Below are 26,655 nucleotides of genomic sequence, written 5' to 3'. Positions count from 1 at the left end.
GCTGCTATTTGTATTGAAAATGTGATCACATCCTTTAAAGCCAGGAACACGGTAGGAAGCCCATAATGAACAATAACATGCATGAACATGTGTGTGTAAACTGTAACATTACACCCATAGAGTGCAAGCTGACTGAAGGGCTGACTTATGTTAGAATTTACTCCAAGTTGTTAATGGAAAATGATCAGTGAGTTTGCTGAAGTATCATTGACAGTATATACATTTAAAATGACAAAATATTACAGTACCAGTCAAAACTTTGGACCAATTTTCTGAATCAATTTAACCCACTGTCAAAATGTTTGACTGTTACTGTAAATCAAAACCACAATATACAGACACAGAGGTGCATGCTCACTCACATACTCATTATTCTTCTGGGATAATAATAACAAAAGGCTGGCTGGTTACATTTAATTAAGCTTTACCACGTGTATATCTGTGCGATGACGTGTAAGCCGCCTGCTCCACTTAAACAACCGGCTGGTGTTTCGTCATCGGTCGTTGCTGTTTCATAGTGAATAAGACAAATGTTACCATTTCTAAAACAAAGAGTGTTATGTGGGCGACTGTGGGTGAGGGGGGAGCGAGTAAGCCATGTGTCCTCGGGCAAGACACTTAACCCCAGCATTGCTCCTGTAGCTGTGACTACAGTGTGTGAATGTTAGTTACTGATGGGCAGGTGCCACTGTGTATGGTAGGTCCTGTCATTAGTGTATGAATGGGTGTGAATGGTGTCATGCAGTGTTAAAGCAAGACCATTAACCATCAAAAAGGCAAAACTATACTCACAAATCTATTTACAAATATTACATTCAATCGGTTCCATCTGATTGTTTTAGAGAAAGAAGAAATAAAGACAGATTGGTGTGTGAAAATGTGATATCTTCCACCGCAAACTAAAGACACAACTCTTGACTAAAAACACTAACAAAGTGTAGCACTTAAATTGTACTTATAATGGCTCTTATCCATAGCAAGTTGTAATTTGGCACTTTGTTTGTCTGAGTTTGTATCCTTATGGTTGAAATGCACTTTTTGTAAGTCACTTTGGATGAAAGCGTCAGCTAAATGACATGTAATGTAATGTACAGGTAATCTGACAACTGGAGAAATTGTCCTCAACCTCCAATATCACAGTCTTCAATTTTTAAAACCAGTAATCCAATCCTGATCCGAAGAAAAGCCACAGCGCCGTTCAATGTGAATGTTGTACAAATAGAAAGAATTTGTAAAAATAAATGTCCTTTGTTGAGACATTTAACTGAACCTCAGTCAGACAGGAAGACATCGCATTTGACACTAATACACTGTTTGACTAATAAAAGACAGATTGATTGTGTGTTTCTGTTTGTGTGCGCATGTTTTGACTTTATCTGGTGTCACAACAGACGTGGTGGTCTTGGAGCCTCATAATCTCATTCACATTGTGTGCGTCGGGATCCTCCCTGTTAAAGTCCTCTGAACTGTGACAAAGGCTTGGATCTGTTTAGAGTGGAACTACATGTCTGCCCGCCAGGAACCGATTCCCCCAAAGTCACTGAGCGTAAGACGACAATTTAAATATAGTGTGCCGTCCTGCGTTTACCTTCTAAAAAACAAGCCAAATGGGACATTTTGGGAAAAGATGAGGTTTTATAGAGCTGATCCTGTCAATAAATGAAAAACCCACATCAGCAGGGACCCCAAGCCTACACCTTGTCTCAAGCATTACCTTTAAGTGAATTTGCTGTCTGCAGTCTTCTTCCATCTTGGTCAGGGCTCTGCCATGGGACTCTATCAAAATCTCCCTGTACACACACACACACATACGGAAAACAGATGAACATGCAACCATTGAAGCATTTGGTCCCTCAGATGTCTCGATTTGCAATACAAATTGGGCCTGTACCTATAACTAAAGATAAAGGAATCTATTGGTTTTTAGCTTGTTACCGTTGCCAATTGCAACCCATTGAATTCCTTTGGGTTCACCTCTCCCATTCCAAGAGCATGGAATACCTACAATGCCTCCAAAGCCATCGATCGGTTGGTTCATTCCAGGCTTCTAGAAACATTGTGATGGCAACAAGGCAAAGGACCCGCTACCTACGACATGTCATTATAACAAATGCTCATCCAATGAGGACAAAACACCATGAAGTGATTTAAAATACAGAAACAAATAGGTGAACATTAGATTCCCTCTCTGCCAGTAAATCCCCCGAAATCCGACACTCTAGACTGTAAATTTCCTCTAAAATAAATGTGGAATTAAAACTAATAAAAAATAAAAAAGATAATGTAGCATCCGGCAAAAGCAACATCTGAACCCATGGTAATTGCCAAAATAACTCATTCTCTTCCTAATCACTTGCACCATTATCTACTGCTTTTACAAAGATCCTTTCAAATAGACCAAGTTTAAGAGAAACACCACAACAAATGCAACCAAATGCAATCAACTTCTAAATCAAACCCCTTTTATTAGATAGTCAGATATTGCTCTCCCTCATACACAAGCCGCACACATTAACCATTTTTACAGTGCAGCACTTTTGGCAGTCGAATAGATGAGTAAGCCAACATCACATCCATATCCTCACAATCCAAAGGCTCTGGTAATATTTGCACATGCGTCTTTTTTGATGATCCTCTCAGCATGTCTGGTTACATGAGGAATATTTAACAAGAACACTCCCAGCAGTCTCTAGGGGAAAAGAGACAGGGAGATGATAAAGGAAAAGAAACATCTGCAAAAGAAAGTCAGACAGAGTTGACATAGCAAGGGGGATTTCATTGATTTGCCGATCCAAATCCAAACAAAATGTGTCAATTGGGCAGCTGGTCATGCTGATAAGATGTGTAGCGGCACGCATTTGAATCCAGCCACAGATAAGTTAAGTCAGCATGTTTACTAACAATATTTGTTCAGTTAGAGTTGGCTGCAAAAGGCTGATGACATGAGAACAGTTCAATATAAGTGCAAATCCCAATGTGACAAAGCCACTGTGTTATAGTGCTTTCTGTGAGTAAGAAGGCCCATCTGTGAAATAAAAGTGTCAGCTGTGTGTGCGTCTGTGTGTGTGTGTGTGTACATGCACAGTTGACTGTGTGTATATCTAAGAGTGGAGTGGATGATCTGCTGTATGATGGAGAGCAGCTACATTCCATCTCTTCCTACTCGGGGCAGACACAATATTATTCACTCCACTGGCTCTGGCTAATCACATCAGCCTACTCACCACACACACAAGCGCACAAGCACACCTACACACACACACACACACACACACACACACGGATGCAGACCCAGACAGACAGCCATGCATAAATACTCCCCAAGAGTTGTAAGTTTGATGCCAAGATCTGACTGCAGCAGCTCATTTAAATGTGTCTACGCTGTTAAAAATGGGACTCAGACAGGAGAGGGAGCTTGTTTCTATTCCACAGGCATCATGAAACCCTCCACCAGTAGGAAAACATTACTGATGGATAGGTTTGGGATTGTTACGTGGCGTGCATACCTCTACACTCTCGGTGTTTTGGGGTCAGCAGAGATATATTTAGGATCGGATGGGGACATTTCTACTTTACACGACTGACATCATAACAATTTGTGTAAAATCTTTTTGTCCAAAGCGCATAATCTTTTTGCAGTTGCTCTTAGCTGGTGAAAAACCTTTGAAAGTGAGGATTTGATGCTTTAGGAAGCTGAAGACTCGCTAATGTACAACAAACTGCAGATGCATAGCTGCCTGCGTGTTTGTATCCCGCTGTAATCTATAATTCTGCTTCCCTGATTATTAAAAAAAGCAGACCCCTGCAAAGGTAGAAGTTTTAAAATCAACTTTAAGCCTGCATGTGCACATCTGTGCGTGTCCTATGCGTGTGTGAGACCCCCCGGGGAGCGGCAGCGTGCAAATCCAGCCCTCGGAAGGAGGTCTGGGGGGATTACAGGGAGGAATGATGGGAAAATCTGGGAGCACTCGCTCATTCACTCACACGCCAGGCTGCTTTTAAGGACAGACGAGTGTGTGTGTGTGAGCAGTGCGTGGGTGTGTGTGCGGCGTGAGCGGCTGCTACCTCATCAAAAGGCACATTCCATTTTTCCACTTAATGCCGATACAATCTGCGTCTGCACACGCACACAAAAAGCTGACTCTACTCCGAATGGCATCCGATTCTTACAGGAAAGCTCGATGGCAAATTTTAAATATTTTTTATTGTTTATGAATCAACAACGGGGGTCAACAGGACTCTTCCCAGACATCATGTTAAAACAGCCTCTTTTTCAAGGACATAAAACTCTCCACCTGAAATGATGATGAAGATGAATAAGAAGCCAAGAATCTTCCTTGCCTTGTAAAGATTTGACGTATGAATGCACAGCAAATGGTGCCACAATTAAAGTACAAACCCAGACAAAGATTATAGAATACTTTTCAGTCGGGGAGGAAAAAATACAAAAACAGGAGAGAGAGCAAAGAGCTGTTAGACAGTGGTAAACAAAGCAGAAGGAGGTATCATAGAGGAATGCCATTGCGATTAGTTTTTTCAAGTCTTTTATTAGCCTAATTGTGTAAAGCCGAACCACTTCTCTTTATGGGAGAAGACAGAAGGGATCGTCATTTCTGTCACGAAAACAGCCGTTGCTTGAAAGCACTTGAAACCAGTCCTCTCACATCTAACAGATGGATCCTCCTGACGTCTCTTGATTTTTAAATCCTCCACCTTTTTGCCACCCCCCCATATTCAACCCCCCTCAAATGTGTTTGTGGATTATTTGCGGCCCCTGTGACCCGGGCTGCGTGCATGCGACAGTGTGTGAAGTAACGACTGCAACCACGTCATGGTCTCCACCCCTCCTTCCTCAATACTTAAAACCCTCTCAGCCTCCTCCCTTCCTTCCCTTCCTCCTTCACTGCATCTCACTATTCTCCTCCACACCCATCCTTCTTTTTTTCCTCCCACTATTCCTTCCATCATCCCCTTTGCACTCGTATGTCTTTGATTCCCAACCCACGGTCCCAGCACTCTTCTCCTGGGGGGACATTGTCTGTTGGTAACTTTTCTTTTTACTGCCAGTTGACAACTGGTTTTCATCAACAATGGCTTTGGTCCACAATAGACAATTTAAAACTGCAGCCAATACAGAGACAATGGGGAGGAAATATAACGTGACAGACTTTCTTCAGTAGCAGTAATTTTGGTTTAATTTAGGTCTGTTTTGAGTTTATTGTTACACAAATGCCTCTAATTTGATTTAAAAAAACATTAGTTATGAATGACCGATTTTTCTCATAATTGGCCATTCATAGTGTGGAATAAATCATCCCAGTATTGCATTCTATATGGACTTCACAGCAAAATTAGACATTGTGGTGGGTTTGAAGGGGACATAAAGCATAATTTTCACCATGAACCCGTATTAAGGTCTTATAAACCCATATTAACCAGCAAAAAGGCTATTACACAAGCGACATCTGTCGTTTAAATCTACAGAACAATCTACCCCATTTGTAAACATGTGGGGAGGGTTTAACGATGCACACAGGGTGGAGTCAGAGTGTGTTTGTACGAATATGAATGATTACGGGTTGGAAGAGGAAAAAGATGGAATTGGATGAGATTGTTTTTGGAGCCTTGGTAAGAGGAAGCACAGGAGCACAAAGTCTATAAATGTCGTATAAATCTGTGCGTGAGTGTGTGAGGAAGACTTCAAGGGAGCGGCGTGGGCTTTTTTTTATGGGCCACTGGAGGTCAGTGGAAGTGGTCAAATCCTGACTTTATAACAAAGGCAAATGAAAATGGAATGGAATGTGCGTGCTTGTGTGCACATGTTTAAATACTTGCACAAGTGAGTACAATCAATCATTCATCAGCCCCTTAACGCAGGAAATTTACACACACACACACACACACACACACACACACACACACACACACACACACACACACACACACACACACACACACACACACACATATACATGTAAATGGTTTATATATGTTTTTATGTTGATCTTCATGACACATCTACTGTAGTGGAAATTAGTTGTTCAAAAGAAATTAAAAGTATCCTAAGCTCGTTTGTATTTATTACAGACTAACGTATAGGACATTCACATACACAAATGATTGAACCCAGACAGGAGTCTTTCTCTCCCTCAGAGGAGCAGGAAGGTCGACACAGCTTTTTGGAGAAGAAAAGCTTTGGTACACATCAGAGGTTCCGTGCACAAAGTAACTAGAGCAGGACACAGGTGTGAAGGAATGCACACTTCAAGCCCCCGCCGCCTCAGTTATGAGTAAAAAAAAGAGGTCACAAAGTTCAAAAGAGGTCACAGAGTTCCCAAGAGAACTCAGTGTGCAATGAGATCAATTTAACCCAATCACTAGCAGACCCACGTGTGGTGTATCGATTTGATAATCTGAAACCTGTAGTTTCAACAAGCTAAAAACTGTTCAAAAACTCGTTCAATTTTAACTATTGAAAAATGTAATTTGTAATTTAACATTTCAACTTAAAGTGTGATAGGAGTAAATGAGGCATAATACACATGGGAGAGGTAACACCTTACAAAAGAAACTGGACAAACACGCCACACTGTACTCACCCCGCGGGCTCTCAGAAACGTCTAAAGTTCATTTCCCAGAAAGCAATATATATTAGTGATGTCACTTTTAAAAGAAGCAAAGCGAAGCCACGCACAGAAGCTGGCTTCCAGTGAGCTGCATATGGCCAACACATTCTAAACTGCGGTTGAAAATGTGACGCAAAGAATCAAAGTCTCACAGGGAAGATGTCGGGTCAGCTTAGACACAGCAAAAGCACAATGAGCAGTTAAAAAAAAAAACTAAACATGTGATTGAAACGGACTGAGTAGGATGTACTGTTGATCTGTTTTGTTATGAGTGTTATCGTGTTCAGTGGAAGAAGTTGTGCAAGATAAGATAAATGGCCATTGGGCTTACTGGGTTCACGGCGTCAGTGACGGTCTGGTGGCGTGGGAAGCTGTTGAACCTGTCACAGAGAAGGATTGTCAGAGAAGGTGAGGAGGGATGGTTTGTTGTTGTGAGTTAGTGAGCATGTATGTGTAATGAAGGGACACATGAAAGATGACGCCTCGCAGTTTTCCTTTTTGAGGGTTGCTATACCAAACGTATTTAAGGTTGGGAGACACTCATCTAGAAATGATGATATTAAACATATTTTGAAGTTTGGAAAAATTTAAATTCATGGAAAGCGTCTGACTAGAGTTTACTTTTCATACACTTAATTAAGGATCAAAAATGGGTTCGTGGACGTTCCCTGTTGTGAACAGGCTGCTCTGTGAAACGGTAGTCTCTGAGTAGAGAGCAGAGGGAACAGAGCGGAACAGGACAGATAACCTTTCTCTCCTCAGCTGTCTCGTTTCCAGCTGGACCTTCTCCAGAACTTCCCTCAGTCGTGTCACTTCCTCTTCAGCTGCGCAGAGTGACGCCAGCTGCTCCGGCATGATGTCACACCCGCGTTGGCATGACAACCGCCTCTCGTGTTTCTCCCACAACTCCACTTTTAACCTGTTGAAGAGATGCAGAGGATGAGCACCAACCCACATTGCACTGAGGAAACATGTTCATCTACATTATGTCTGTGCATATTAAATAACCATACAATACACACACACACACACACACACACACACTTGCAGGCAGACAGTAGGTCCATACTGACTGGTCAAAAGGTGAGTTTAGGCGTCAGAGCAAGTCTGATAATCTGTAATCTTAACAGGCTACTTTTAGCATGGCAGTTGACACATAAACACACCAAAGCTGGGTCAAACCCCAAATTCAAACGCTCTTCTGTTTTTCTGTACTATATGTAAACACAGTTTAATAAGGTTGTTACAGTTTTTGTACTGTTCTGACAGTAAACCTTGGCAAGTAAAGCAGTAGGCCTATTGGGAATAAGACTTTATGCACTAACATTCTATGGTACATCGATGGAAAGAGAAAGAAGACAGTAATGGACACCCAAAGACATGCTTTCTTAGCTAATCTTTCCTCTGTAGTCCAAGGAAAGCTTGACAATACAAATGATAATCAGTTAATGAAAAGTCCTTGTAACTCATTTCAATTGAAACTGGCGATATTCACTACACGCAACTACTAGATAGTGTATAGTGTATAGATTTCTCTTCAGAAAGCAAAGCTAATTGACAACATACACATCAATACTAAGCAGCAATGGTCTCCGATCTTGGATAATTTAGCAAATTGTTGTCTCCTGTTAGGTTTCCTCTGAGCAATGGAGGGAGCGCCTTTCCTCCCCCAAACCTCACATCCCTACGGAAATAGCCTACACCCCCCCAGTGGACGGCTATCATGTGTTGAGCTGTATAGGAGCCAGAGGGTGAGATCAGAGACCGCTGTGTGGGAAGGGAAATACATTGACAGTGTAATTGAACACACCAGGCTGCCGATGGCTTAGAAAAAGAATACCATCAGATACCATGTGAAGAAATACACACCCAACATACATCTACCGCCTGCACGGAGAGCTGAGAGGCTCCGTGTGTTTATGTGTGTGTGTGTATACACCATTTGTGTGTTGGGTGTGTGCACATGTCTGCCTGCGTATTAGTGGGATGGAGTCCCATAGAAGTGTCTTTGCATATCTATAATATGTGCATGTCTCCATGTGCGTGTGTGCGTGTGTGTGAGAGAGAGAGAAACATGACTCTACGCCAACTAAGGAGTGCTTCCATCTGTTTCACGGTCCTCACACGAAGCATTGTCACTGGTACTTTGGGGAGCCTATGATCTCCTCGACTGACCCAAGAGCAGATCTCAGCTGACACTATTATCCCCACTTCTCTCTCGGAAGACGGAGATGGAGGAAGAGAAATGAAGCAGAGGAAGTGGATGATTTGGAGGACAATGAGGCGGATAGGCACAGGGATTGTGAGAAAGTTGGAGACGTATTTATCACATGGTAAAGCAAAATTGCAGAATAAAAGCAAGAAGAGGGCACTGCATACTTAAGTAGTTGTTCTGTGTGTAGTCTTTCTGCTTCTCCTCATTCTGTCTCCTCTGCTTTCTAGGGACACAAAGTGCAAGGCATGGACATTCAGTTGTGGATTCCGAACGTTTCTAGCCATGGTACACCCACATAGCTGGAAATAAAATAACCCTCCCCTCTTTAACTGTCATTCTCTTTAATTGCAGCTAAATTTCTTAGGTAGGTGGAAAAATAATATATCCAACCAGGAAATGATTCAACATTTCAAGTGTCATTGAAAAGTACTTGAGCAAGATAATAAATCCATACAACTCCTATTCTGTCTACTCCTACGCTTCAATCTCCGTGCGGAAGAAGCTTAACTTTGCCTTCGCCCCCTGGGATCATCAAGAGTTCAAGAAAACCTCCTGGATATGACGACTCGTTTGGTTGTCATTTTAAAAGTGAGCAGCTTTCCACAAGTTTTTTTAGAAATGATTGTAAAATAGCCTCACACATGCTCAGAGCTTGAGCTTTTTTATTTAAATCAACTCGTCCTCCATATGCAGCTGCTGCCTCGCTCTTGAAAAAGTAAATTGGAAATCAGTTTTAATTCTAATTCTGCGTGCCATGACAGTATGTGGTACTCCCACGTCCGTGCACACACACACACACACACACGCACACCCACACACTACCCTAACCCCCCCGACCCTGTCGGCTTCCCAGGCTAATCCCCTCTCTGGCGGCATGATCAGTTAATGTGTGTGTGTGTGTGTGTGTGTGTGTGTGGCTGTCTAGCCCTGTGACCTTGCAGTTACACGCAATGAGGATACAAAGCGAGAGGGCTCGCACGTCTGAGCTCACAGGCAGACAGCCTGTTTTCACTGCCAATCTACAGTGGACATTTATGGCAACTGTGTGGAATTATTTGTGCATTTTGGATTCAGTGCAGCAGCCGCTTCAGCTCATCACTATCAATAATTTATCATAGCTGCATCACACCAGACAACAATAGGGTGGTTGCTTTTTTTGTAAAATTAATAAATTAGACACTGTGCAGCTGAGAGCTGCTTAAGAGCATATTTGGTTTGACTTTTTCAAATAATAACAGCAGTATTTTCAACAAAATTTGAGTCACATGCAGACAGAAAAACAGACAAATGCACACACAATCACAATGAGGGTAACACACTCACAGCTGTCTGGCACCAGTCGTCAGCCTCTCTTTGTACCTCTCATCACACATCTCCATGTGCATTTCATCTCTCTCTCTCTCGCTCACTCACCCTGGGTTCCTCTCGTGCTGTCACAGTTACTGGTGAATTACAGCAGGCCCCAGAGTGCTCCTACATTCTGCCTGTGTAGCTACTGCGTACTGTTTGTAACCCTCGTCTTTCTCTGTCCCAGCCCTCTTTCTGTCTTTATGTTCACACACCACTTCCAGCTGCTGTTTCCAATGTTCGTTATCTGCTGGTCTTCTGTTTCTGAGGTGAGAAGTGAGTACAGATGAATGGGATGAGTGTTTTTCTTTTCTTTATTACTGTGAGGTGCAGGGTTCAAAGTGCAGTCAAGTGCACGGTGCACTGGGGGAGTAGCTATCCCCATGATGTGTAAACAGTGGAAAATAGGTGAGATTAACTCCTACATTATCAGTGGGCATGTCGGGCGCAGCTTATTATCATAGATTTCCATGGACCTGTGAGTCAAATCTTTCCGTGCATGGAATTCTCTGTCAAAGGGTCACGTGAGAATTGAGTGTGTAAGAGACAACATGGACAGTTTGTTCTTAACAACAATGGCGGCTCTTAATGGGGTTTGCTCAGATGCTGCAATAGCATAAGTAACATCAGAAGTGGATGGTGTCTCATCATTTAAAGACATAGAACGGCACTGAAGGCTTCTCCTTAGGGAAAATATATTTTTTTCGTCAGGCGTCACATAGTTCATCCAATGACTTGCCACATACTGTTTGAAAGCGCCTTTTCCAAACTCTTTATAATGACGTTCTCAGATGGTTTTGTGTAATAAAACATCTAGCGGATCAGGTTCAATGTGACCTGAGGACTCCACCATCTCCTCTTGTAATAGTTTGCACATTATAATGTAAGAAACTATGTTGAATTGTGAACCATAACCAGTCAGTTATTTGATGAAGGAGGGAAAAAGTTATCTGATTTCATAAGACCAGGAAACCACAGTGGACATCATGCTTTTCTCTAATAACAGACTCCAGATGGATCACACGTGCCATCTACAGAGCTAAATAGGTGTTATAGATGACAGATACGGATAAGAACTATTATCTTCACTCTGCCCTCCTGGTCATTATCCGAATAAGAATATACAAATGAAAGTGAAGAAAACTGAGCATAGTTTACTATGATCTAGTATGAGCAAACAGGAAAAATCATAGCAAATCTTAATACTGAAATTGTTGTGTACTTATGACAGCCTGCAGAATATCTCCACCCACTGTGGTCAGAGGCAAGTCGCCAAAATACCAAACAACCACATGAGAGAGAAAAGCCTCTTTGCATTTCAGGAAAATACAATTGATTGTGCGGCATGTGCTTACATGATAACAGAGACCAGAGGGAAAGAGAGAGAGAGAGAGAGAGAGAGAGAGAGAGAGAAATCCGAGGAATGAGTTGTTTATCTGAGAAAGAAAGAAGGGCTGTGGTTGATTTGATCAAATATGTGATAAACAAGGGGCTGAGGTGACGGAAGGGAAGAGAAGTGTCAGAGTGTGTGATTGCCGGTCAGGAAAATGTCAGAGCAACATTTTGTAGGAAATGAGGTCTTGGACACACCCTGGGATCAATAGTTATTTCCCCGCCAACAGTCTCACAGGCTCAGAAACACACGGCGCACACACTTTTATAGGAGCATTTGCACAACGCGTGCATCTTCCTTGTGAAAACAAGCTGTATCACATCAATCCCACCAATCCTTTGCTCTTTCTCTCTTGACCTTCACTCATTCCATCAACCACCCTTTCATCTGTCCTCCCTTGCTCAGCGCATCCATCCTGTCTTTCATCTGTCCCTCTCTTCCCTCTAATCCTTCCTTTCAACCGGGCCTGCTTTCTGTGTTGGATGATCCATGTGTTCATCGCCTGATGAAAGGCTGAGCTCAACGTCTCCTGCCAATCAAGATGCAGCAGGAAGCTTCCCAAACACCTTTGATATACTTTACGTGTCATCCAGACGTTAAAGGAGGGGGTTATGACGCTCACTGTGATCCTATTTCACAAACGCTGTCAAAGTGCCCAAAGGGGAAACTGCATACTGTAACTACACATCACTGTGGACGTGTGAGCTGATCATATCATCATACCACCATGACAAACAGCACTAAAGACCACGTAAAGATAAAGGATCCTGACGAGAGTGTAAGTGTGTAAATAGTCACAACAAACAATCTGCCCTTGAGTGTGTCACTGGCATGCCGATCAGATTGCCCGGTAGGATCAGAAGGATTGTCTTCAGACCGCCCCTAAAATAAATGTGTACGGTGAGTTTCCAAGGCAATGCAGCTGGCGTCACAGAAACCTAACAGGTGTGGAGCGCTGATGGAGGTAGGGGTCAAGGGTTGGGGCGGTTGTCATGGCAACACAAACAAATTGGTACTTTTTGTTCCTGGCTTTCCTGTGAGCATCACACGTCTGCGAAGCACTGAAACTGATATGATGCCCGGGTACACATACGCACAGATAGCAAACATGGAAGATGACTCATCGTCTGTCAACACACAAAGAAAAACATTTTTTACTCATTACTCTTACAATAAGTTATGGACAAATATCCATTTAGAAATTGTTGTCAGAAATATGACAGTTAAAGATACATGGTAGACCTAACTATTGTTAGTATTCTCTATAAATTTGGAAAAAACATTTGTCTACAGTTTAGGTAAAATTTTGCATGCAGTGCTACAGCACACACACACACACACACACACACACACACACACACACACACACACACACACACACACACACACACACACACACACACACACACACACACACACACAGACCTTGCGTACACATGCCTTCTCCTCTTCCACACACACCTCCTTATGCAACACGGCCTCAGGGATGATTCTCCCTAAAACATATGTCCATGTCTGTCTGGGTCGCGTGCAACTGCAAACACCCCCTCCATCCTCTGTCTCTGACCTGATGCGCGTACTGTACAATTGTGTGGCAAGACAGAGGCTCACTATAGATTTCTTGAGAGTAATATAAATGGATTTTATTCTTGAACCAGTTTGGTGAGATATTTGGAGAGCAAACCAACTTGCTTGGTGGTTATCACTATTATTTTAAGAGAATGTAACATTATCTTGATATCTTGATAATCCTTATTGATTTAAAAACAAACAATGGTGCATTAACTTAAACTTTTTATCTTATCACACAATCATGTGTGTAGACATTCATCTACACCTAGAATGAGATTGTCTTTCCTATAACTTGGCACTGAGATGCAATATTTCAAAAGACAAAAAACTAATATTACTGACCAAAAACCTTTGAGAGAGATAGAGAGACACTGATGAGGTTAGAAGGAGGACACATTAGAGAGCAAAGAGTGCTTCATCTGCAGTCTGTCAGGTCAAGTAGTCCTTTAATGTGCTGATATTCAGATAGCAGCAACGTTTAACATTTACTCCCTGTGTGTGTAGGAGGATATTTATGTTTTTGTCTACTTTTCCGGGTGTTTCTTTGGGTGTTTGCCAGTATGAGTGTGTGTGTGTGTCTATGTGTGCACTTTTGAAGTAGTTCATTAGTCAAATATCATGAAAGTCACTAAAACAAGATAAAAAAGCATGCTCTAACGCATGAAAAACAACACTAGAACTCAGAATGAGGGATGTGTGCAAACACAAAAGTCTCCATCGTTCTTCATGTCAGGGGATTACCAAATATGGAATAAATTATCTATTTGGAGATTTTGGAGGGAAGAAAAAAAAGGCCTTTAACGGACTGCATCCTTTAGGCCATTAGTTTGCCTTAGAAGACAACTTTACAAATGCTGCTTCCTTATTTATAACTAAAACTTTAGATGCACTTGTGTTTAACACATTTGTGAGTCAAAAAGTGTGTGTTTGTGTGTGCTCACGTAAGGGAAAACGCAAAATGTCAAAAGAGCAACAAAATGCTTCAACTGCTTTGTCATCAGCATATGTTCACAAGCCACAGGGGCATATTTCTCTCAGAAGCCCTGACTAGACCTTTGTGTGAGCGTATACAAGTTGAATCCTCTGTTGTTGCAGCTTAGCAGGCACCGTAGGCGGAACGTGAGCATTTCCTGGTTTGGGCGGTGCAAGTGCGGCTGTTCACAAAGTTCTGATTGGTAGAGGAAAATTATACGGAGCCAAGCCCTGCGGTGACCTTCTCTTCACTCGGCACATTCCACATACCAAAATCCACCTGCGTCCCCATCTGTGCATGTGCATGCTTTTGCTGCTGAGTTAGGCGGTCTTTCTCTTCTCTCATTTTCTGTAACCCCCCCACTGGAATGCTTCAGCTCGTCTCCGAGCACTGTTGAAACACACACACATGCACGCACACAGATTAAAAAGCTAGCTAGAACACTGTCTCAAAGCTCGTCATTGGATGATTTACAGACTGAGAAAGACAGATACAGGAGGAAGAGTTTTCTATTATATTGTTCCACCAGATCAATCTATCTATGAGAGCGACAACTGGAAGGAGAAACCAAGCTAGAACTGGAGAAGGAGGAACAAAAAAAAAAAAACGACAGACATTCCAGACAGAAACGTGAGAGTACCTCCAACAAAAGGTAAGGAGGAAGAGTGAGAAACAAAGTCGGATTGAAAAGAAAACCACGGTGGGAAATTGAGACATAAAAAAGCATTTGAAAAGGAGATAGATGGGGGGAGCTGAAGGAGGGGACAGTTTGAGAAGTAGGGAGTAAAAGGGAGTCAGTGTTCAAGGGAAACCATGAAACTGTACACCACAGTCTGGTAGTCTTTGTTGTTGTGTGTCTGACACAAAGTAGCTGCTGTATCGCTACTGTTTCCTCCCTCCACTGTCTGTCCATATTCACCTGGACAGTTATGATACAATATGCTAAGAAATAAACGTTTCATCAATATGGTAGTACTAACACAGATTATTGGCAACATTTGAAATAAGAAGACATTGAGTGCGCATGTTGTCGTGCTTTATATGGCTAAATGTTACGTGCGGGAATCTGAAAATCTGGAGTGTCCTTTTTCGCTGCACATTCAAATACGCCTAGCAACTTCTAAGCTGGTGGATGCATTTATTAATAAAATAGACCTGGAAGAAATGCTTAACTGCAATATTTAGGCCGAGTTGTTCTGCTAGCAGCTCAAGGCAGCAGTGGATATCACGCAAGAGAAAAGCACTTAAGCTCCAAGCCAGAGTGGGGAAGAACTCATTTTTCTGTTTTTTCATATAACTTTATATATAGGATATGTAAGTCAAGATATGGGTCTTCTATAAAGTAAAATTAACTAATGTGAAACTGTTTAACAAACCACCTTCCGCTTTATAAAAACATGACAATTTGAATACTTAAAAAATAAAAGCAAAATAAAATCTTTAACTGATTCCTACTATCGGACAAAAAACATTGAAATATTTATTAATGGAACAGAGCTAACCGGTAAACATCTACTTCTTCTAAAATATAATTCATGATCGGTCTACTAAGCTACACTAATTGACATCATAGTGTGTTTTAAATTGTGAGGTCAATCAAGAGGATGGTGGCACCATTTTCAATCAATCGTTATATGTGTTCGCCTTACTTTTCTAACTGACTATTTATTAAATTGGAGGTCTGAATACTCATTATCAATTACAAGGTTTGCTTTTCTTCAGTGTCTAATAGCTAATGATAATAAGACAGGTGCTTTAATGGATTAATCAATAATGGTATTGGGAAACACAAGCACTTTTCATTCCAGCAATTGTGACTTTGTGGAACGTCTGAACGTCGTGACACAACTTAATTTGAAATAACATGCGGGTGGGAGTTGGATCTTTAATGTTCCACATCAATGCTGCCTATAACCAAGCGGATTACAAGCACTCCTACGGTCATAGTGGTCCTGCGGGTGCTGCACGATGAGTCCTTGCTGTTCAATAAATAAAAATGGCCCCCCAAAACAGCCAAAAGACAAAGGCTTTGGGGGTGTCTGACGGGACGACTTCACTACGCACACGGCTAGTGAAGTGTGTCAAAGAAGCATGATGTGTTTGCATCTGTGAGTGTGCGTTTCTGTATATTGAGAGAGCCCGTTTGAGCGTAACGCGAGGCACAGTGGCTGTGACTCTGGACAGCTTTCAAACACAGCAATGTCAGCGTGACACTTTCCCTCCTCAGAGTGTTTTCTTTGGGTTTTTCTCTCTCTCTGTCCGTCTCTCTCTCTCTCTCATTGTTTTCTCCCCTTCATCCATCTCTTCAGTACCTCTCTCCTCCCAGTCTTCATCTATTTTTTCCTCTCTTTCTATGGCTTTGTTTTTATCTCTTCTCTCTTGGCCTCGCTCCCTCTTGCTCTCTCCTCGTCTCTCTGCAGGAAGAGGGAAGTGTAGGAGGTCCTTCTCAAAGCGGCAATACAGCGATAATTGCTTAGTGGTCACTGTGACATGACAAGGTTGGCCAGGGTAAGGCAACACACGCACACTCACACAGAGAGGCACCGAAAAACTCACAATAATAATAAGAAAAACACAATAACACATGCAGAAAGACACAGATAGAAATGGTGGTAATACTTGATGGAGGAGAAAGACTGTCATAAAAAGCAAACCCCAATCTGACTGACTTTCTCCACATTGCTTCTATTAGTGTCACTGTGCTTACACGCACACAACACACAGTGAAACACGTGGACGTAAATAGTACTTAATTCAAGTATTGTTTGTGGGCAGGTTGTTGAAATAGTGCAATTAAAGTGTAACTTAATCTACTGTAACGTCAATCCCAGTAGACAGCAGAAAACCGAGTACCTATACTGCTATTTTAAAAACACTAGCACGTGTCCCTTTGACATAGTGACCAGTCCTCGCAAAATCATTTGAACTCAAACACTTTTAAGAACAGGGAAGGTTTGGAATTATGAGAGGACACGGATATTTATGACAAATGACCAACACAATGAACAACACCACTTTTTGTTTGCTAACATTATATTTTTTACAGAGCTAGGTTTTGTAAACGTAAATTTCCCCTATTTGTCTGGCTTTGTGGGGTTAGCATTTAAAATCTGATGCTTACAGCGTGGTTTGGAATCAATCTGCCTCAAATGAAGTGAGTAATTTATTGCTTTAGTGCATTCGGGCCTTAACACAATATGAGGAAAGGTGTGCAATCTACAAGAAAAATGCATTTTGGTAATACTGAAAGTGAAAATCTCTGTGAAAAAAACACGCTTTATTTTTTGTCATCACAACAGTTTTGTTAAATTAGAAAAAGAGATTTTATATTACTGACTAGTTATTCATTGGAAAAATAAATTACTGTGAATAGATTTGAGGTAAGGGAGAAACACAGTAACACACAACTGAGAAATATTGTCACGGTTGTGTCCTGCATTAATTCTACATAAAGAATTGCCCTTTAATAACACTCACAGTCACAATTGGTTACATACTTTCGCCTCAACCAACAAAAGCACAGACACACCCAGTGCCTTCAGATACGCTGGTATTTAACAGTGCAAGAGGCCATTTATAAGGTGTAAAGTATTAATTAAAGTGTAACATCAAGGACCATGTGACGCTAATTACAACCACCTTTACAGTTACCTATTAAAACACTTAGTGTGTGGTTTAGCTGCTATTTTTTTTATTACACAAAAGAGACTCACAAAAATGTTTGCGATACTGAACCTCTTAAGAAAGAAGAAGAAGAAGTTGATGCTTCAATGTCAGACAATACATCTATTTCTAATGCAGCGAATACATATTTTTGATGATTTATGAATGTTGCAGAAACCGTTTAACATTTACGTAAAAGCTCTCTGGATAGTTTTTGGTGTATGACATAGTGCTGTCATGCTACAGTTTGTTAGCCATGTAGTATGACATAGTGCTGTCATGCTACTGTTTGTCTGTTAGCCATGTAGTATGACATAGTGCTGTCATGCTACTGTACAGACAGACGTGGGGACAGTGCTGCACAGGGAGGAGATAGAAAGGGAAACTCTTTACTAAGAACATAATTGATGTCATCATATTGCTGCTGTCACTATCAACACACACACACACACACACACACACACACACACACACACACACACACACACACACACACACACACACACACACACACACACACACACACACACACACACACACACAGGGATATGGAAACCATATAGTCCAAGGATAGCCCGGGGTATTGGCAGATGGCTGCGGTTCAGCGTTGGGTAAAATACAAAAACACACACAGATCATACAACATTATACACACTTATTCTTGTCTCTCAACTTCGATATCCCAGTCAAACCTCGATCCTCTTTTTCCAAAGTGTTGGTTGAAAACTCCCATCCTAAAATCTAGTAAGCCAGCTGCCGACATCTGCACAAAACGATCACAGATAAATTATGTTGTCATCTACATCTGCACTCTGTGATTTTTTCCCCTTGCTCGCTGTAAAATTCCACACCCCTTGAGGGTTCTCTAGTTTCCACCCTCTTCTTCTCCACATTTGTCTGTTGCCATTAGGCAACCCCTTTATGTTTCTCAGCATCATTCCCCTTTTCCTTGTTTGGCAAACAGGTAGCACGGTTAAACTGTGGGCTAACGCCCATATCCGCCTGGAGTCTTATATTCAGGTGACTGGCTAAGGTGTGTGTGCTTTGTAGAGACCTGCAAATCAGTCCAAAGAGGCTAAAAGGTTCTCACACATGATTTGGCTCATTTCCACAGAGTGTTGGCTTCTGAATAAAACTGTTAAAGGCAACTTTTAAAGTAAAAATCTTAAGTATCTAGCAGAGTGAGCTTCAATTTACAAATCACCCAACTGACAAACCCAACCTAGTGATGCCAAAGACACCCCCTAAAAAGTATTAAACAATGCTTACAGTCTGGATACAGCAAAAAATACCTAAATTCTTTCTTTTTGTTGTGCGACCATTTGACTTTGAGTGCCGAATTCATCCATAAAATAAGAAATTGGTCAACTTCATCCATGAAAAGTCAGGGGCACGGTAAAAGGCTCTGTTTGGAGAACAGACAGTATGTCCCGCTGGAATACCCGGTCCTACTCTCTCTGACCGGCTTTACCCTTACAGTCATTGCGCTTGTCTGCTGAATGCTAATGTTGGCGTAGCTAGGAATCTCAGCAACACTGCAAACTATCCAGGCGTGGGAGGAACACGACACAGCTTACTTTCTCGTTCCAGTAGTTTAAAAGTAAGCTACCTGGTCTAAAGACATCAGAGGGCGTAGCAACGGTGCAGCAAAGAAACCAACAAACATCTTTTTGAAATTTAAGATTTGCTACAATATTTTGACTATATGCTCTCCACAAAACGGTGCGTATCTAGTCTAGTTCTTACAAAAGCATTTTAAAAAAAACCCCAACAACTTTAAAGCGTTATTTAATTCACATCATAGTCTACAATTTGTTTGTCTTTGTTTGCTACAACCTGTTATTTTGGGAGACAATACACACTATACAAGACAACTAAATGTAGAACACAGCATAGCGTGCAATAAGACAAAGTTTAACACAACCCTTAATTCAAGTTTCTGAGTTTGCGAGTTTACATGTATTGCTTACATGCGTGCATGTGCGTGTGTGTGTGCGCATTCCTGGGTGTGTTTATTGCATGTGTTGGTTCGTGCAGCAGCTGCCTCTCATGCTCACGTCACTGAACAAACACATATTCACACGGCATCAATACCAACAGCAGACTGCTTTTATTTATCTTCCCCTTCCTCTATCAAATTCTCCCTTGATTCCTCCCTCCGTCTCCCCCCCCCACACACGCACACACACACAAACACACGTACACACACACACACACACACAAACACACGTACACACACACACCCTTGGCAGCCGTTTGGAACATGCAGAAAAGAGAGACGTGCAGAAAGACCCAACCAATGAGGTCACCTGGAGGTTAGCTCTCCTTCTGGTATTTACAGTCAACGATAAACACACACACACACACACACACACCCAGCCCCTCTTGCTTTTTTCTTTCAAATGTACGGTCAGTTTTCATCAGTTTAGAGGTTTTACACAGGCCTACACCCATAAACACACACTACAATCCTATGCTGTGGGTGCTGCCCTCAGCCCTAGAAGTGTCCATACAACATTTAAACTAATATTAACTCCTGCCGAGAGGTGTTTGCTCAACCCTCTTTATTGAAATATATCTCCATCTGGTCCACTCTGACTATGAATTAACATACACTCACCTTTCTTGCTCTACATCTAAATGTCTGTCTGTTTATACTTCCTTCAGAGGTGAAGCTTCAGTTGGTCTGTGTGAGTCAAAGTGTATACGTGTTACCTGAGAACCCCTGTGTGCTGTGCTGCAGTATCTGAGATCGGAAGGCCTGCCAGGCCCCGATCAGCTGGCTGAGGAAACCCCGTACCCCGGCGAGTTCCCTGCCGGAGTCGCTCGAGGGGCCTCCTGCTGCCGCACACACGCCCCTCTGACACACAAACAGAGCATGTCATCATTTGGTCTCGACAAATGGACGGTTCTTTATTGCTGTAAGAGATGCCAAAAATGTCTGAACATTTTATGGGAGTTGTCACGTAAATATTTAGACAGTACAGTTAATAGCTGTTAACAAGTGGCGTCAAAATGAGAAGTGTGTGAATAAGACAACTTTAGCCGTCAAAGGTGTGGCTAAGAAAGACTGCAGTTAGAATCCCAAACTGCAACTCTTTGAGCCAATCTCTCTGTGGTTGCTGCTCCCTGCTGCAAATATGTGTAACTGTGGGTTTTAAGCAGAGCATTTCTGAGAAAGAGCACACTGTGTCCTGTGAAAACACACCCTTGATATATTGTAAGTTTTTTAAATTCTTCCTTGCAAAAAGCTTTGCCGAGCTGTTGTTGTAAATATTGTCAAGTCAGAACTCACAGCCACATGGTAGACAAAATGATGCAGTGAGATCAACCAGCTTATTGAACATTATTCAATAACTATTTAAATGTAGTAAATAAAGGATATTAGTTGACTGAAACGGAAGACTGATGCAACTACCATATCCTTTCAAAAAAGCACTTGAAAGATCACTAGTTCAGCTCACAATGTTGTTCTCTCTCACGCACACACACACACACACACACACAGATACATACGTACAAATATACACACAAACCCATGCAAAGCGTGGATGTGGAAAACTAGAGTGCTGGAATAGAACATTCTGTTTTTCCAAGAACACTTTTAAAAGGAACATGTGGGCGAGGGCACACTGAACAGTTTCCCATTTTCTTACTGACACACACGCACACCTACACACAGAGGTGGGTGTGCACCTACACACGTGAGGCTCATAGATACGTTGCAAGCACAGGGGGCACATTTACACGCCCACCCCGAGAAATACACACAAGCCTTGAAAAATGCCATGAAGTTGGCCCTTGCGTGCAAAGCGACGTGACGTTTTCTGAGGACTGAGCGGGGTTGAGTGGTTGTTGTTGTTCCAGTTCAGGGTTTGTGGCTGAAGGTGATCAAAAATGAACACAGGATAAGACCAGACGGGATGAGGGGAAAGACTTCCAGCTCTTTCCCTGGTGCCAGAGTGTTTCTGTGAGTGTGTGTGTGTGTGTGTGTGTGCGTGCGTGTGTGAGCGTCCGTACGTGCAGCGTAGAAGAGAGCACTGGCACTGGTTGTCACAAGAGCCAGTTTTATAATGTCAGATGACATAAATCATGAGGTTGACAGCAGCAAATGGAGGAACACATATGAGCCAGATCTGTCGAGGAGGATGAGGCTAAGATGGTGATAAACAGGAGAGTGATCGCATGCGTTTCATCACCCCATGGTTTACTCATTTAGAAGCTTTCAATGTCAGCCTAATAGAAAACTTTATTTTTCCTGACGTCTCATTTTCTCCTTACCTCCCACTCACTCCACCTCTACTCATATCAAGTTTTTTTTTCAATATCTCTTTATTTCCAGGAAATAACCGCTGGGTCAACTGAATTTACGTTCGTTCCTTTTTTATTGTTTTCCCCTCTATCATCTCACACAGTTGTTTCCCATCTGCTGCTGCCTTTCTGCCATGCCTTTGGTCACGGAGCTGACGTCCAATCAGGGGAATGCATTTTATTTTGTTCCATCTTTTGTTTTTGTGATTTATTTTCACCCTCTTTTGGCTATACATTATGACATCATCCACCCCCCACTTTGTCATGTCACTGTATGCTTTTTTTGTCTCTTCTTACTCTGGTTCTTTCCTTACCTGAGAATTTCACCTTGCCGTGTCTCTTTTTCGAGTAACTGTCTCTGCGTAAGCCGCTTTTGCCATCCTGTCGATGAAGAAGAAGACAGGGGAAGAATGAGGATGAGGAGCCAAGAGCCGTGAGCAATATTCACTCATTGGGTAACCTAAGCCTAATGTAATGGAACTGCACTCCAATTGGGTTAAATGAGCTTATAGATGATGCAACTTTAATGATGGAAAGCAGAGAATAATTGCAATGAAATGGAATGAGATGAAAACATTTTAAATTTTAGTGGTAATTCATATAAAGAGGGAGGCCTTCCCTGCTCCTGTTTTTTAGTTTCAGATAATTCAATACATAAAATAAAAATCATTTGAATTTGAATGATTAGTGTAAGAAATGGCATCAAAGCAAAGGATTGAAGTGTGAAATAGAAAGGGAATTACTCCCAAAGTGCAACATACTCTGAGAGTAGTTTGAAGGTAGAGACGTGGAATCTGAATGAAGTTAAAAATTCAGTCATATTCTGAGTTGCAAAAGTAGTCAACACCTAAAAAGCACCGGAGCACGCTTAATTCACGCTAATATCCCTCGTTCAAATTGCCCTACTTCACCCCCTCAGGCCAGTAGTGCAGCGCAATGTGTCCATAAAATTGCTTTATTGACAAAAAGAATTTTACAGACAGGAAAAAGATCGTGCTTCTGACCACACCCAAATATTGTAATGACGGATATTGTCGGCATTGCCTAATCAGCCGGATGGATTCCAGGCAGGAGCCATTAAATCTGACAGGCGAATTCCAGCAAATCAAACCAGAGACATAAACAGTGAGATTGTGTGACCCGGACACAGAGTCAACACATCCTGTTCTTTCCTAAAAGACCGCAAATAAGCACTGACAGCCAGACAGAGAGAGGAATAAACATGATATAACTATTACAGGAGGCAGACTAGACAATTAGAGACTAAAACCAGACCGACAAAGGTTAATCAAGTTGTGTATTATTGGATTAAGATGCTGTGGTCCTGCCAGGTGGGGTGTGGGAGGGGGCGGGGGGGTCATCTTATTGGAAAAACTACAAAAGATGTGAGGCAAAGCTATCCTGAAACATAATAAACATAATTTGGCTTTTGTTACGAGGTTAAACTTTCCGAGTGCATATTGTCGCGCTTCCTCTCTGCCAATAACTGATGCGGCTTCCCCTACCCATTACCATCGCGTCGGGAGTGGCTTCTGCCAAGTGGGTGTATTGTGTTAAGAATGCTCATCAACGCACAGACAAGCGGGCTTTCGTCGTGCTGTCTTTGTTGCGCACTGATTTGTGAAATATAACAGAGGTGCAGGATTGTAATCTGCGCCCTGGGCACATTACATCAGCCCATTGTGTCTAAATGCCAAACTCAACCTGCATCCATGTGACAATTGTAATAAAGTTATTTCAATACGTTGTCCTATTCCTTCTCTATGCTTCTCAATGAGAGTGGGCTGTGGGTCTCGTGTGTATGTGTGTGTGTGCATGTGATTGAAACAGAACAACTTCCGCCTGTTTATGTGTGTGCCACTTTCTGACCAAGTCGGGGCGATGCTGTGTGTCTGTGTGTAAAATATGTGTAATTGTGCGTCCATGCCTTTGCTTTTTGAGACATGGCAGCCCAGACTCCCACTGTTCATCCATCTGTCCCCACCGGTCCCACAGCGAGATCAGAAAGAACATTGCCCCGAGAGGGGTGTCCTTGTGTGTACATTTCTTGTGTATTTTGTATGTGAATCTATGTGTGTCTTGTGTGCGTGCGCTTGAGCTCTTGTTCCCGGGGCAGTGGCTGTCAGTGGAATAACTAGGTAGTGTAGTGCCAGTGAGTGCGTGCCGGATTAGAGTACCCCCTACCAGCAGCCCGAATCAACTGCCTCATCAGGGCGCTTCATACGCACGCACGCACACACACACACACACACACACACGCAAGCAAAGTCATGCTCTCACAACAACAACGCTGATCTGCCAGCCACAGTGTTATCGTGACCTACAGAGTCAAATGTGTTCTTCTTCTGGCGTGTGTATGTGTCAGAGGGTTTACCAGTTTTGTGCTCCTTCGTATTTTTAGAGATTTGGACCGAAGGTCGACATTACAAAGCCAGTGGGCTTATTTTCAGCCCATGGCTGTGGACAAAATGTTCTGTGACATTATTCTTGTTTGTCCTGGTTTTTGTACTGTGTTAAAACTCACGGCTGATTATAATTTAATGTAATAGTTTTTTTGCTTGTGTTGTTTCACCAGATTACTTTAAGAGTATCAATTTGTACAACAAAATTTTTCTTTCGGTGGTGCTTTGAAAAACAGACAGCCAAAACAAATGTGGTGCGATTTGTTCAGCCACCGTTCTATTCTATTCTATTACTTTTCTTTAAGTTTTTTTAGTCTTAGTTTAGACTACAAAGTATACATTCACATCAACATATATAGCATCTACACCTTTTCAAAGTTAACAAAGTACAATTTGGAAGTGTACATGTATAAGAAAATAAATTAGTAAGTAATAATAAAATGAAAAATATCAGACAGAGGGGGACTTGAGAGGGAGTGGGATTGGGGTCAGTGAGGCTTGCTCGGTTAAACACTATTCTATTATGTAAATGATAACGTATGAGTCAGTAAATTTACTTGCATAATCATAAGAGTGTGTGTTTGTGCTGGCATTTCCTCTCATCATTAGATGTGTGTAATAAAAGATTACCCGTAATTACCCGTGTCATCTGTTCACCCACTGTGAGTGCAAGATAAAAGATGGTTTTGATCTACAAAATGGCAGACACGTCAAAGCTTAAAGCCATTTTCCTGCAACCATAAATTAGCACAAATAAGACGTGACACTCCGACACCCAAAGACACAAACACACCCATTAACACACACTTGTTCACTGTGTATGTTCATCTTCCAAATGTTTTTCATATTACTAAGTTAAAAATGTCAAATGCTTCAATGAAAACGCTCAAAACCTCATGGACATCCCATAATCCTAATAAAAAAGGAAGTGTTCTGCGTGTGTGTGTGTGTGTGTGTGTAGTGGGACACCTGTGTGAGTATATTTTGCTTTAAGGTTATCTGGTTACTATGTTGGGGATGCCATAACAATGATCATCAAACCAGCACACCGACGTGCACAAAGTACAAGCAGTACCAATAATATCATATTATGGCTGACTGCATCAACTCAAAAGATATGAGAACACAAATGTGCTCCAGCTTGTCAATTGGAATTCAAATTCAGAAATGCAACATGTCTGTTTGTGTCATTTGTATCGCTGGGTTGTTATGCTACTGCTTTGATTACCAAAAAAACTGTCCCATTGTGTGTGTGTGTGGCTGTCTGTGTCTGTTCTTTAGACACACTCATTAATAATGTTTTTTTTTGTTTATCTTGTTGTCATGAGCTTCACAGTCATATTGAGCCATCATTAGATCCTCTGCTTGGAAGCGTTCCCCTCTGGTGCATCTGAAATGTGGGCCTGTTTGATGTGGTAACGTCAACTTGGAGTTGGATGTCTGCAAATACCTCACATGCTGCCTTTAACGGCTGTTTAACTCTAGTAGACTTTACATATTACCTAAATCCCACACACACACATGGCGAAAGACTGTGGTGATTTGTGGATTGTTTCCGCGGTCGCTCATGGAAACCAGAAATTAAAATAAAACCACACAGTAAATCAAACCGTATAAATCAGATTTGCCATAAAGCCCTACCTTCTTAGAAATGGATGCCTTTTGTATTTGTCATCTATTTGTGTCTACTTCTCTCCCACACCTGCAAGTCTTCTTATCACTGTTACAATCTAGCCCCAGGTCAGGTGTGTGTGTGTGTGTGTGTGTATGTGTGTGTGCCCGTGTGCGTGTGAGAAGAATAAATCCTATGAAGTGTAACTGCCAAGTACAGGAGTGGCCATATATCCATTGAAGTTACACGCATGAACACTTACACAACGAGCAAAAATAGTGATGTATAACCAAAAACAGACCCTCATCCAGAGTAACCGTTTGGATTGAAAAGCAGGGTTTAACCCCTGGACATTTGAATGCCAAATCCAGTAAAGAATCCACTCATCAATTCTGAAGGAAATAGATTTAAATTTAGCTTTTTAAAGTTTTACGAGTAACTAAACTCTGTAATCATGTTTTATTGGCTAAGAGGGCAAAAACGGTTTGGAGTGGCAGCCTAATTAATGTTCACAGCCTGAAGCAACAACTAGAAAACGAGG

At 41.9% G+C, this 26,655-nt stretch overlaps 1 protein-coding gene across 1 annotated transcript in view; it reads right to left on the bottom strand.

Annotated features, from left to right (window-relative positions):
- The window catches only part of lekr1 (leucine, glutamate and lysine rich 1), a 58,452-nt gene that overhangs the window by 8,818 nt on the left and 22,979 nt on the right, over positions 1–26,655 (bottom strand). Inside the window, exons 3-6 of the mRNA XM_062561101.1 lie at positions 22,415–22,481; positions 9,006–9,064; positions 7,375–7,545; positions 6,958–7,006 (exon numbers count right to left, since the gene is read on the bottom strand). Coding sequence (XP_062417085.1) covers positions 6,958–7,006; positions 7,375–7,481 — 156 coding nt within the window. The 5' untranslated portion in view covers positions 7,482–7,545; positions 9,006–9,064; positions 22,415–22,481. The remainder of the gene's footprint in view (positions 1–6,957; positions 7,007–7,374; positions 7,546–9,005; positions 9,065–22,414; positions 22,482–26,655) is intronic.

The sequence above is a fragment of the Pungitius pungitius genome, chromosome 3, assembly GCF_949316345.1.
Source record: "Pungitius pungitius chromosome 3, fPunPun2.1, whole genome shotgun sequence".
In the NCBI taxonomy this organism is placed as follows: Eukaryota; Metazoa; Chordata; class Actinopteri; order Perciformes; family Gasterosteidae; genus Pungitius; species Pungitius pungitius.
This window is presented reverse-complemented; position numbering and strand designations above follow the sequence as displayed.